Consider the following 14,012-nt stretch of genomic DNA (forward strand, 5'->3'; position numbering starts at 1 on the left):
CGCAGATGGAACAGAAAGAATGGATAATGATAACAAAGACCTAAATGTGGAGAAAGACGAGCAGAGCCGTAGGGAAACAACACTGGGAAAATTAATTTTAGGCAAATGGCGAGGATGTAAACAAAAAATAAAGAAGTGGAAATGCAACATGAGAGGAATTTACAGGAAAAGTAGTGGTAAAGAATCCAACTAAGAAGTAACAAAATAAAACAGCTATAATAGCTTAAACTATGTGAACATTTGGGAAAAATACTAAGCCATTTAAATTTTAGTTCAGCAACCCAACACAAACCAAAATAAACTGAAAACAATATTAATACATTTTAATTTTGGAAAAATAGCTTTAGAACAAACTACTGCAGTTTACTGTTAATTTAGACTATAATTAACTAGTCTCTATTCTTATTCATTTAGTTACATATTAATGATGCACATTATCTTTTAAGATATTTTTATCTGAATGATACTAGTTTAATATTTTAGGAGACTTCTTTCACTCAAACTAAAATATAGTGTTATAAATCATCCACTAAATAATTCTTATATATGAACCATAAGTTACATAAATGAGAAAGAAGAACAAGTCATCTGATGTCCTTGGTGGCATTGCTGATGGTCATCATTTGAAGAGCTTTTCTATTTTTAGAAAATACCTCATCACACGAGCTCCACTTGCCCAACAGCGGAGTCAGAATACAAAACCCAGTCTTCTGAGCATACAGGCAGGTGACTTGGACTCGCAAAGCTCGGATGAGGTATCCGCAAGTCGAGAAAGCAGGCTGTGTGTGGAAGGCTCCCCCCAGGCCCACAAAGGAGTGGGTCTGAGCTCCGGTCTGGGCTCCAGCTGCAGGAGAACCAACAGGCTGGTTCCACTCCACTGGTAATTCAATTCCCAGTGAAAACTGCTCATTCACTAACGCAGCATTAATAAATCAACTTCCTCTAAAGCACCATCCACTGGACAATAACAAGTAGTGATATTATCACCAGGTCAGGAATGATAGGTCATTTATTTTCCTCACTTCCAGGCATCCCAATATTTCTGCGAACTTCATCACATCTCACAAAACTCCATTTCTGCTTAATCCAAATTCGTTTCAGGCTGGTGCTGAAGGATCCACCCACAGCCAGAATATGGCTGGAAAGACACACAGTGAGGAAATCTCTAAGTTACCTAGGTGGTCATGGGACAGGAAATGCCCATCATGGTCAAGAGCCATCAGTAATGAATCCATAATAACTGACGTGGACATCTTTAAAACCACCGCAAGGTGCTAGAGTCTCTCCTGAAGGGGAGGTTGACAAACCAGAACAAATGCTGAAGTAGCTAAAAGGAAAAGTAAAATTTTATCTCAATGATTTCTTAGTTTCCTAGTAAGGAATCACTGAGCTTAAAGTTTATAAGGGAATTGGGGCAATAATTGCAAATGATGATTTCCCCTACCACTGGAATGGAGATAACAGGAGATCCAAGTGACACAAATTATTCCATCCCCTAAATCCAGTATTGCTTGCCAAAAAGCAACCCATTCTCTCCTGATTTACGGTGCTCTTCTTAATTTGTTCAGAGAACAAGGTCCATTGTGGATGGCTCCTGAAACAGTTATTCTATAGGGAAAATAATTCTCCTCAAACCCCCAGCTGCAACCTGACCTGCAACCAGAATGAAGCCCCCTTTCCACAGAGAGCCATTTGGAAAAGTCAACCCTACGGGAAAGCATCCTCATGAAATGAACTGCATGACTGCTTATTTTAACATCAAAAAATGGGACCATGTCTGGGAATAGATGGTGAAGGTTCTAGGCCAAGAAAAAGCTAATAATTTTAAATTGAGAAGAATTTATCAATATAAGCTTACTTACTAAAGATTCTGAATTTGATGTATTGGCTTGAACAGCTGGAGTGGTTCTAATTTTGTGTTTACTTGGTTGACTGAACCCTGTTCTCAAGAAAACTATTTTAAATGAAGTTGAAATGTCAGAAAATTCTTGGTATAATATACACTGGAAGGAATCAAAAGAATTGGGAAGACAGGAATGCTGGAGTGAATATATTATGAATGACCTACTCACTCATCCTGTGTCCCCAAGAGAAACTAGAGGAAACTTACGCATGGGTTTTAAAATATATCACTAGAAAGGAATGGCAACATCTCTGATAAGTGCCATAGTTTCTGTTCTCTGTTGCACAGGATGCTGGTGATGATGCCACAGGTGATATGGGACCACAGTCCCCCGGGGTGACCAGATGGCAGGATGGTATAAGCCCAGATTCACCTGGAACAAAGAGGTCACAGGTATTGCCAGAGAAGCAAAGAGATGTTCTAAGTAGCAGTGACCACTGGTGTTAGGTAACTGGCCAGAGGACTGGGATGAGTGACCAGCTTTAGAAGGTTCTCCATGATTTGCTAATTCAAAAACCTCTGGTTTTCTGGTAGCACAGAGGATGAAGAAACACCCCAGTGCTACTCCCTTCCCACCTTCTGATTTCCTGTCAGTGCATCCCACTGGCTGAACCTAACCAAAGGCCACAGGGCAGAACTGCTTACTGATGCCATGCTCAAAGGTCACGCTCAAAGGTCACACTCCGGGAAACAGCAGGTTGATGCAGGAGTGGAGAGTAAATTTTGAGGCTGGGGGGGGTGGACAGAAAATACCTAGCACACTCTGATAGCTACAGCTGTTAGTAACCATGTTAGCCCTTTGCCAGGCTTCAAGGACATGGTGTCAAGGTTAAGGTGTCACAGTACTACAGACTAATGTTACATAAATTCAAACAAAAAGTCAAGAACTACACTATTTGAAAATGCCGCAAAGATGCACCACTGACAAAGCAGCAGCACAGAGTTCTGTAGGTTTCTAAACAATAGTATGTAAGGTTGAAGAGGGTGTGGGATGTGCATTCCTGTTCATTCTCTCTATACAATGTCTTCCTGCTTCAGTCAACAGCGCCTACATCCTCAGCGATCTGGGAGTGAAATGCAAGAATTTCAAAATCAAATTAGTTTTCTAAAGTCTGTACATAGTCAAGCAAAAGAAAAACTTTAAATCACCCTTGATTCTTTCTCCTGACCATCTCAAACCTAATCCATCAGCAAGTCTTGATGCTGTCACTTCCAAAATCTCTCCTCCACATGCTTTTCCTCCATATTTACCACACCTTCTGCAATCTATCACCATTGATCACACCATCTTTTAAAAGAGGGGAAAAGTCTCAACTCCCTGACCTTGCAGTGAGGCTGTGAACCACTGCGCTGATTTTTCCTAACAGTGATCACCATTTTCCACAATCCTGGTGCCCCTTGATGGTTTCTTTATTGTCTGTCCCCTCATAGGTGGTAAGCCCATGAGTGATGAGTTGACTATTTTTAGCTGTTCTCCGGGACCTAGCGACAGTGTCTACAGAGCAGGTACTCAATCAATTTTTGACAAATAAGTGAATCATAAAGCACTCTTCAACACTGGCTTCACAAATAAAGCATCTATATTCGACGAATTTGTGTGTTCCAGTTTTGTGTGTGTTCCATGCAGATTAATAACCAGGGTTACTTAGGAGCTACTTCTTCTTTTGCTTACTCCTCCAAGGCTGCTCACTAAGTCTACTGTTGTCCAATTTGTGCCTAATTTTCAAAAAATAACCTCGACTAAATGCCAGCCATAAGAAGATGGGCACCACTTCCATTTAAGAGGTTTATATGACGATTCTCTCCAGCTTGCCACTTGCCCAATAGGCTGTTTGGTTCTGAGCTTTACAAAGGCAAGAATTTCAAAGACCAAATTAGTTTTCCAAGGTCTTTACTATAGAATGACAGAAAATGAAGGACTATATGTTTCTACAAAAACAAAATTGAAAGATTCAACAAAAAATTTGTTCATTTACTAAGTGCCCTCTCTCAGACACTGAGGAAACAAGGCGCCTTCCAGATCAGAGGGACTCAGGTCTGTGCAACATAAAGACCTACTGAGGCAGGCACAGTGTAAATGGCGCGAGATGTATGAGTAGGCATAAAATATTAACAAAAGCCTGAGAACACGAAAGAGGGGCTACATGACTTTTGTTCAGGAAAATTAGGGAGGCCAGTTACACCTGCGCCCAGCAATCTGGTCCCGAGAGGCAGGAGCTGCGCAGCCCTGGTCGCCGGGCACTCTGCAGACTCTGAAGCTTGCCCTGCAGGAATGCAGTCTTTGACAGACGTGGGCAGGTCATCTTTGTTTAGGTACAACAGTTTGACAGTTTTATAAAAGGCCAATGGGACAGAAAAGAGAGCAGCAGCAGAGAAATCAGTTGAAAGGTGACTGCCATTTGCAGAGGGTAAAAGAGAACTAGAGCACAGCTCACCAGTGCTGAGGAGACAGGGGAACAAAAGGCAAGTCTTGCTCCTACTGTTTAGATCAAATAGCAGAGAACCCAAATGGTTCTGCAGGGCCCTAAACAGGCCTTACATTTTTCTTCTAGTACAGCCAAAGAAGACTAACTTTTTTTGTTATCTCTTTAAGTAAATGAAACCCAGTGAGGAAAAAACAGAAAAATTATTTCAAATTGCTTTCTGGGCCCTTTTTTTTCACATGAGGAAATCATATTGACTAAGAACTTCATAGAGAAAACACTTATTGCTTTAGGTATCTCATATATAACAGAAGTACTCTCCAATTTGCATTGCACTCAGAAAAAAATGATACCAAAAATAAAGGGGCTTTTGGTAATAAACTCAGCTTATTCCTCCATTCCTTTAGGAAAGAACCAGCAGGACCCAAGACACCTCCTCAGTTAGAAAAATCCTTCAGAACAACCTTGTTGCTCATTAGTCTCTAGCACGGGTTTCCTGCCCGTGACACACACCATCACTCTGCTGACATAGGGAGCACACTTTAGTGGCACCTGTTTTAACCAGAGTTATTTTTCCTTTTTAAAATCTTCTCTTCTTGACCCTTTTCCCACTAAAACCAGCACCTGAACTCCTGAAAGCCAATCATACAACATGACCCACACTTCCCAACACATTCTGACTTTCTCCAACAGCCTGTGCTGGCTCGGCCTTACCCGACCACAGAATTGAGTCAGGGCCCTGATCTTCGGGTGGGCTCTGAATGACGTCTGAATGAATCACAGCCTAATTCCTTCACACTAGACACACTAATCACACCGAACCCTCCTGAAAATAGGTAATATCTCTAACAAGTAAATTATTAGCAATATACAGAGGGGAACATCGAAACATTTTGTTTAAGCATTTTTTTATGATTACTTCTCAGATTAGCTCTTATATAAACTCAGTACTAGGTCTCCATCTGGTGGCCAAAATTTCAACTTTTAAATTCTAAGGGATACCATTACTTTTCAGTTCACCTTCCAATAAGAGTGAATTACAAAAGATACAATGAATTATCCTTTAAAATGCATAAGTTCATTCAATTAATATGATTATAAGTCTGATGATACACAAATTAAATCCATACCTAAAAAATCAAGTCTGGCAGTCTTCAGAACCAACCTTGCAGGGGAGAGAAAGAAATATGTTCTGAATTGAACACAGAAAACCCTACTGTAATGAGAAATTGCATTTACCATTCTTTACTCAGCAAATATTTATTGGGGACATATTACAAGCCAGCACCCAACCTAAGGGCAGGGCTATGCAGTGAGCCAAACAAGTTTCAATTTGTCACAAAATAATGAAGAATAAGGAGACAGTTACAAAGAACATGTTACTTTATAGAGCATGGCCAGGCCTGGCCTCTATAATAAAGCAGGATTTAAATAAAAGACTTGAACAAAGTGAGAAATTTAAGTTTTCCTAGGCAAAAGCATTGTGGACTGAAGAATGGTGGTAGAAATGGACTGCGGCAAAAAATACATTTAGAGATCAGCACCTGGGAGACAGCACCTCGGCACCTGGCCGGAGAACAGAGGGTGGGGAGGGGAGCTGAAGAAATGAGCGTCGCAGGGGCAGACAACGCGGGGCCAGCAAGCGTCAGGACTGGGGACGTCATTCAGAGTGTGAGACTCCCGGAGGTTTCGGACATCATCGGATTTCAGTTCCTACGGGCTGACCCAAAAAGTTGTGTGAAGAACAAACTGAGTGTGGGGGCATGGGAGAGAGGGACAAAGCACAGCAAGATTATGCAAGAAAATATTCTCCTAGCATTACTGGTGGAAAATGGAGAGGGGAAAGGGCAGGTGTGGGAAGGTGGAGAGCTACACAGACAAGAGAAAAGGAGACAGGCAGGGAATGACAGAGAGACAGGCGGCAACAGAGTGACAGCAAAAGCGTGACAAGAGAATCTCCCAATGAGCATGGACAGCAAGTAGGTCTTAAAAAAACCTGAGTCGTACCCCTAGAAATAACAGTAACAATGGGACCAACGACAGGTAAGACAACCTTGAAGAACCAAGGTGGAGAATGTTTACACCAGCTACCAGGATCTATTGTAAAGGAAACTGGCTGACTCAATCTGCCACTGGCAACAAGAGGAACTGACCGGAGGACAGTGGCAGCCTCAAGCACGCTCGCTGTGTCTGCTGCACCGCAACAGAGGGAAAGTTCTCCAGTGAGCTGTGCCGACCAACTGGGTAGCCACATATGCATGTGCCTTGGCCCCTGGCACAGGGCTTACTGAAAGGCTCATTTCAGATCTAACTGGGGAAGGCAGTACAATAAAACTTTGAGATAAAACGAGGTTATCTTTGTGCTAATAGGCTAGCAAAATATTTCTCAAATAGGAGACAAAAACTGGCTTAATTTTATCATCCAAAGAATTGTTGAGTGATAGAAATTATGTAGAACACAGCACAGGTTTTAAAAAAACCATAGATGACAGTTTAAAAGTGTTTTCTAATGAGAAAATCTAACTTGCATCTAAATGAAGTTCCCAAGAGAAAATAGAAAAAACACTGAAAAATACAGCAAGAATTTTCCAGATTTATGAATGACACCAATTTACATATTCTAAAACACCGGTAATCTAGAGGACAAATGTTATCCAAAAATCAGTAAGAAAGACAACCACCCAAAACAAAGGTAGGAGAAAGAAAGGAAAAGAAATTGTAGTTAAAGAGAAACATGATGGCCATAAGTCAAGTGTCTAATCTGAAATATGTGAAATGTCCACCAAAATTACAATGGAAACACCACTGCGGTGAATGAAGTTGGCTTTTGTGACCACGACGGAAGAAACGCTGGGAAGCTGAAGATGGCCTGGGGACAGGTGAGCATCAGTAAATCTGGCTGCAAAATGAGGGTGAACTGTAAATATACTGAAGATTGCAGGAGACAGGTTCTCACTCTAAAGAAGTAAAAATACCAAAACAGGAAGCTAGAATTGAAGTTTTGTATAAAATTTTTGTCTCTTAATATACATAGCTGTGGGAATATAAATACATGGAGACAAAGTTATATACACATGTGTACCCCCGTGGGTGGAGGGGTGCCCTGAGAGGGTGTGGGACTAAGAGATCAAGTATATGAGAACACACCAAAGTCCAGATCTCGATTTATAATTTGTCATTTTCACTAAAAGATACTAAAAAGTAGCAGGGCTCCTTAGAGAAATGTCTTATTATGGACTGGGGTTCCCTAAAGGAAAGAAGGCTCAAAGAATTGTGCAGACATACCGAGACAGAAAATAAGCCTCACCAGCTTCCTAGCAATCAACCCCATTACAATTTAAGGATCAAAACACATACTGATAGTAAAGGATGGTCATCTGTTGAAAAGGAATTCATGAGTAATAACTGCTGTAAGTATATGAAAAAGTATATAAATATATTTGTGTATGTAAAAAGAATAATAGAGTTAGAAAATCATCACTTGGTAGCCGCAATAGTAATATTTTATCAGACAAGAACCATCAGGATGCCAAAACTGGTTGGTGCACATTTCATGAGTAAGAGTCTATTATAAAGCCTCACAAAATAGTTTTTAATAATCATTAATCAATAAGCATAAAATGTATTACAAATAAATCTGGAAAGCCATCCCGAGAAAATGATAGATGCCATCATTACCGGAACATGACAGACTCATCTGTGGGCCATCTGATACAGGCAGAGAAGAACATGACCTCATTCCTGCAGGATCTGTGCCAAATGCATAGCCAGTATCTGATCAGGAGAAAATTGCCCAACCCAAAATGAGAGTCATCCCGCAATAACTGGTCTGTGTTCTCAAAACTATCAGCCATGAATGTCAAGAAATTTAAGAAACTGCTCCGGAAGCTGAGAGAGACAACTATTAAAGACAACGCATCACTTAGATTGCTTCCAAGATCAAAAGGAAAAGAGCAAGTATAATGGACCCACTAGGGCAACTGGCACATGGTGAACGGGAGTCTCTGGACTGGATGAAAAGACTGCATTTCGATACATCTGAACTGTATGCCTGACTTTATGTAGTGAGTGCCCTTATTCACAGAAGATACGCAATGAAATATTTAAGGGATATTGTACACAAATCATGCTCAAATGGTTAAAGAAGGTGTATATACAAAATTACATACAACATATATAGACATACCCATTTTCACATACTCTATATACTATACACACACATGCACAAATACATTTATACATACACACATGCTTACAAATTAATACAGAGAGAAGTAAGAAGGTTAACAGGGTGAACTAGAAAATCTACGTGAGGAGAGATGATTTCATTCTTATTTCTATAATTTTTAAATTGTTTCAAAATAAAAGTCAAAAAAACTAAGATTCATTTCACACCCTCATTAGAGTAAATGTCAGACACCATTAAATGCTGGTGAGGATATGGCAGTGAAATGTCAAGTTTCATAAACTCAGTATATGTGCATAATTTTGAAAATCTGCAAAATAGTCTGTTAACAACGAATATTGCACATGTCATATCCTACAGCTTACCAGCTATCATGCTAGGAACACACCCTGAACACACTCTTGCACATGTGTACCACAGACACATAAAAAAGGAAACCTGTGAAATCTGACTGCAGGAATGAGGCTACCAGACACAGAGGGTGTAGGTGGGAGCAAGCGGGAGCAAACCCAGTGGACTCTGGCTGAGAGATTACTGGTGGTGTATTGGTGGTGAGCATGGTGTGAGGACATACACTTTTAGAAGGGGAATCCTAAGTTCTTATAACATGTATTGTCATATTTAATAGTAAAACAGAAATCATAATTTTTAAAAAAATGTTATGGCATCATTATTTGTATAACACCAAAACTAGAAACTGCACAAAATCCTAGCAAGCTGAACAGAAAAACTGAAAATGAAGTCATGAAAGTGGAGGAAACTCAAAACACAGTGACCAAATACATCAGCATAAAGTAGGCATCTGTTTTATAAAATTACTGATACAAAATTTGAAAATGTATGTTTAGAGTTACAAGCATGGTGGCAAAAGACTTTTTTTGCAATTAATGATAAACATAATATTCAGAATAATTTTACTTTAAAGGAATGAGCACTTAAGAGCCTCCTGTGATAATGTTCTATTTCTTGGTCTTAGAAGGTAATACTTAATTGCACTGGCTACTTAAATTGTATGTAAGTATTATAAACAGTCTTTTTTTTTTTTTTAGTGTGCTATATTTAACAATTTACATATGGACCATCTGGGATCACAGCTGAGTTTTATCTAATTTAACCAAGCAAAATTTATTTCAGAAACACAAAGATAATTAAAAGAAAAAAATCTATCAATATACATTATTGTTGACCTATCAAATTACATCAACAAATTAAAGATTGAGTCAATAGATGCTGAAATGCTCCTGAATGTTATTCAACAGCTCTGCATAACAAGTGAAAGGATACTAAATATTAAAAAACTACATACTAAGAAAAGAGCAAAAACTACCCTGCATATTAAAAGCAAATCCTTTTCAATTTAAATAAATAAGTAGAATGGTGTTTCAATTAATATCAATCATTACTTTCTTGGAAATTCAGGGCAAGGTCTAGAAAAATAAAATCAATGAAACAGTATCCTAAAATGGTTATTTTGTTGATATTATTTAGTAACTAAGTAACAAAATTAGCCCCCCAAAAAAAGACACACATATAATAAAACCAAAATATGTTACACACAAAAATAATCAAACAGATTTTCTTTAATCCAACAAAAATCACCTGCAAGTAGTAAAAATAAATGACAGCTTATAATAAACAGCAGTTCAGGTGGATCTGAACCAAACCCCATGGCAAAGAAATCTAGAAAAGCTGAACGAAATGTAAGATACATTTGTTTGAAGTTATCAGAAAACACCAAGGCAGTAAAAACTGTGGGTCCAATGTTTTGGACAGCAGAAAGGCTGACAAAGGCAACCCTGGCTCTTGGCACAACTTTGCACAGTGAGGCCAGTCAGCTGCCCAAAGCTGTGACTGAGCATCGAAACATCGAAACACTGAACAAAACCTCTTAGCAATTTCATGGGGCTGAAAAATATTCAAGTGTAATGTCCAGGGCAGAGCCCTTTCTGGAAAGCACCCTAAGCTCCCAGTTACGACCCAGGAGGTCACACTTCCAAAAAAAGAAAGAAAAAAATGGATGGTTTTACTGACACAAGGACTATATAAGAGATCAAGAAAAAATAACAATTAAAATAAAAACAAAATTAGCAGGCAACTATAAATGTAGACATTCTGCAAGGAAAGGGAAAGCAAATCAAAACAGGAGGGAAGAGCACAGGGCATGTGGCGACGGCTCACAGGACAATCGGTGGTGGGGATTGCACGGGAACTACTCCTTGGAGGAGAAAGCATACAAGCACACACTGCACAAAAATGAACAATGATATAAAAGATAGATAAATAAATTTAAAAATAAATAAGAATGAACTAGTAAGGATGAGCCCTTGAAACAATAACGGCCTATCTTCAACCTTTGAAACATCTCAGTCCTTTAACTGGAGTAACGTGACCTGTGAGTAGCTTCATTACCTACCAGCAGGAAAAAGAAATCATTTGAAAAAGGTAATATCCATAATTTCCACATATAATATTACATACAATGTTCTGTAGTAAATCAAAAGTAAACAAGAAAACAACACTGATTGCAGAAAGAAAAAAAAAAGGACAAAACAGACTCAAAGGCAAACTAGAAATGGTATCATAACTAAATTACAGAGTAATTAATATTGCCAAAGCATTATAGAATGCAGAATTTAAGTAGAAGGACAGGCTGAAGAAGGCAGAAACCATAAAACCAAAAACACAATACTACATTTAAGAACTCAAAATATGGAAGGAAGTAAAGTAGCAGATATGTCAGCAGGACGTATGTAGACTGAAACAGCGAAAATGAAGAGAGTAGGAAATAAAGAAAATGCCACAGAACGCGTATGACACAGTGAAAACAGGTATCTAACATGAGAACAACTGGAAACCCAGAAGGAAAGTAGAGCGATAATGAAAAGAAGAAATATTTGATGAGATTGTCACAGATATCATAAAAAAGTGTTCACAACACATCATAGATAAACTTGTAAAAAGATAACTAAAAAATCCAAAAGCAGCCAAAGGAAGGAAGGCACATGACTCTGAGGAAAACAGTAACAGTTGAAGCTGATTTCTCAACAGAAAACATATAAGTCCCAAAACAAAGGCGTATTCAAACATCTGAAAGAAAATAATGTAAAAATTCCATTAAAAATTAAATATTATTCTATAGTTGGAAAGGAACAACTTTAAAATTCTATGCCCAATAAAAATCGCCTTCAAAGTTGAAGAAAAAATTATTTAAGGATAAAAACTAGAAAGTTCCTCACCACAAGGTGTGTGCTAAGGAAAGTGCTGAATGAGTTCTACAGAACAAAAGGGAAAGATTGCAAAGGAAACACGGAGACACAAGGAGAAAGGAGAGACCCAGGGAAATGGTGAATACCTAGTAAATACAACTATTTAACACTATTAAAATAACATTTCACGAGATTAAAATGTATACCAATAATATAAGATGCAAGATGTGGTAAATGTCACTAAGGTATTTTAAGGTCCCATCACTGTGTAGAAAGTAGAACCAGCTATTAAATCAAAGATGCATGTGATAGTCGGCGTAACTAAAGGTACTGTGGAAGTCTGTGTAACTAAGAGATCTTCAGGTCCAGACAGCCTCACTGATAAACTCTTCCAAACATGTAAAGAGGGTATAAAGCAACTTGGACACAAAGTCTGTCAGAGAACAGAAAGCATTTTCCAATTCAACTTATGAGAACAATTTAACCTTTACAACAAAATCTCTAAGGTTATTAAAAGTGTAGGAAAATCTAATTATTTCATGGATATAAAAATCTTAGCAAATTAAATCCAGAGAAATGTACCACATCAAGATCTAAAAGTTTATTCCACAAATGTAAGGTTGATTTAACATTGATAAATAAAAGAATGAAATAAGCCACAAAAGAGGAGAAAAGAGTATATGATCAACAGAAATTTGATAACATTCAACACCCGTTCACACCAAAAAAAATCTTAGAAATCAAAAGAAACTACCTTGTTCTATCAAAGACAATCTGAAAACCATCATACCAAGTGGTGAAGTATTAAATATTTCCAAGACTAGGTATGACACGAAAATGCTCACCAGCACTGTTTTTATTCCACAGATACATTCCACACAAATCTATCGTGTATGAATTCTACACAAATTTGATTTTATTGGAGCAAGCAAAAAAGCGTTAGATAGAATGAAAACAGAAGAAAACTCAGCTTTCAGAATTTAATACATAGGTAGTAATGAACAGATTTAAGCAAGATCAATATGTGAAAAGTAAAAAATGAAAAATAATTTTTTAAACTATACTATCAATACTAATATCCCAAATACCTGCAAATACATCTAGTTAAAGATGCAAAAGACTTTTCTATTAAAAATCAAAGTATTTTAAAAAGAATTTTAAGAACCTAAGTGTAGTAACATCACATTCATGGACTCTAAGACTCAATATTATAAATCTACAATTTTTTAAATGTCCTGCAAACAGATTCAGTGAAATGTCAATGAAAATTGTAACAGCATATTTTTACAGAAAGTTAAAAAATAACTTTAAAATGTTTATGGAAGTACAAAAGTGAAGAAGAGTTAAGGCAATCTTAAAACAATAAGAAAATGCCTACCTCATGGAAAAGTTGCCAGAAAAGAGCAATTCATTATACAACTAAGACAACAAAAAGTTAAAAAGTTGTTCATTTTAATGCGTTATCAGAGAAATGCAAACCTAGACCACAGTGAGTTATCACTACCTATCATCAGAATGACTAAGATTAAAAAAAAAAAAAAGACAATGTTAATAGCTGGTAGAACCACTGTAGAAAATGTTGTGCGCACTAAAGACCCCCTGAAGCTGGACATCCACATGCACAGTGACCAATCAATTTCTGTTACATACACATGTAACTGAAATGCCTGAATAAAGACGTCAATAGTACCACACCAGAATGTCTGCTGCGCCATTGTTCCATGTAGCCATGAAATGAGAACGACCCAGACAGCCACAAAAGTAGAACAGATACGGAGCAAACACCCACACCATGGACTCGCCCTACAGCGACGAGGTGAGTGGATACTGCACACCACAAAGTGGGGGAAACTCACAAAGAGGTTAAGCAAAATAGGTGGGATATTAAAAAAAAATTGTATTCTATGAATTTACGTATACTAAAGTCAAGGAGCACCCACCTGAACTACAGTGCTTAGGGAACCAGCTAAGGAGGCAAAAGCATGCACAAAAAGCAGGGAGTGACCAGGACAGACAGGACAGACAGACAGAGTGACCAGGGAGGAAGGCTTAATAGTTAAGAGGGAAAAGGAACTGTTCCTATTACACAGGTATGTTCACGTGGAGTCATGCTGAAAACTGTATATATGTTACCTTCTGCGTTTAAAAGTATTAAAATAATTAAGTTCCAGGTGGATCAAGACTTAAATGTAAAACTAACAAAATGTAAAACTATGCAAAATTTAGGCCCTCCCTGGTGGCGCAGTAGGTTAAAGCACTGCACTACAAAGCTTAAGCCATTTCAGCATGAGTTT

General features: G+C 38.1%; 1 protein-coding gene across 1 annotated transcript in view; it reads right to left on the reverse strand.

The window, feature by feature from the left end:
* Positions 1 to 584: 584 nt before the first annotated feature.
* The window catches only part of TDRD15 (tudor domain containing 15), a 35,509-nt gene continuing 22,081 nt past the window's right edge, over positions 585 to 14,012 (reverse strand). The window contains exon 2 of the mRNA XM_012727356.1: positions 585 to 877. Within this exon, the coding sequence (XP_012582810.1) occupies positions 585 to 877 (293 nt within the window). The remainder of the gene's footprint in view (positions 878 to 14,012) is intronic.

This window comes from Condylura cristata, unplaced genomic scaffold, assembly GCF_000260355.1.
Source record: "Condylura cristata isolate star-nosed mole 26May11 unplaced genomic scaffold, ConCri1.0 scaffold00020, whole genome shotgun sequence".
Lineage (NCBI taxonomy): Eukaryota > Metazoa > Chordata > Mammalia > Eulipotyphla > Talpidae > Condylura > Condylura cristata.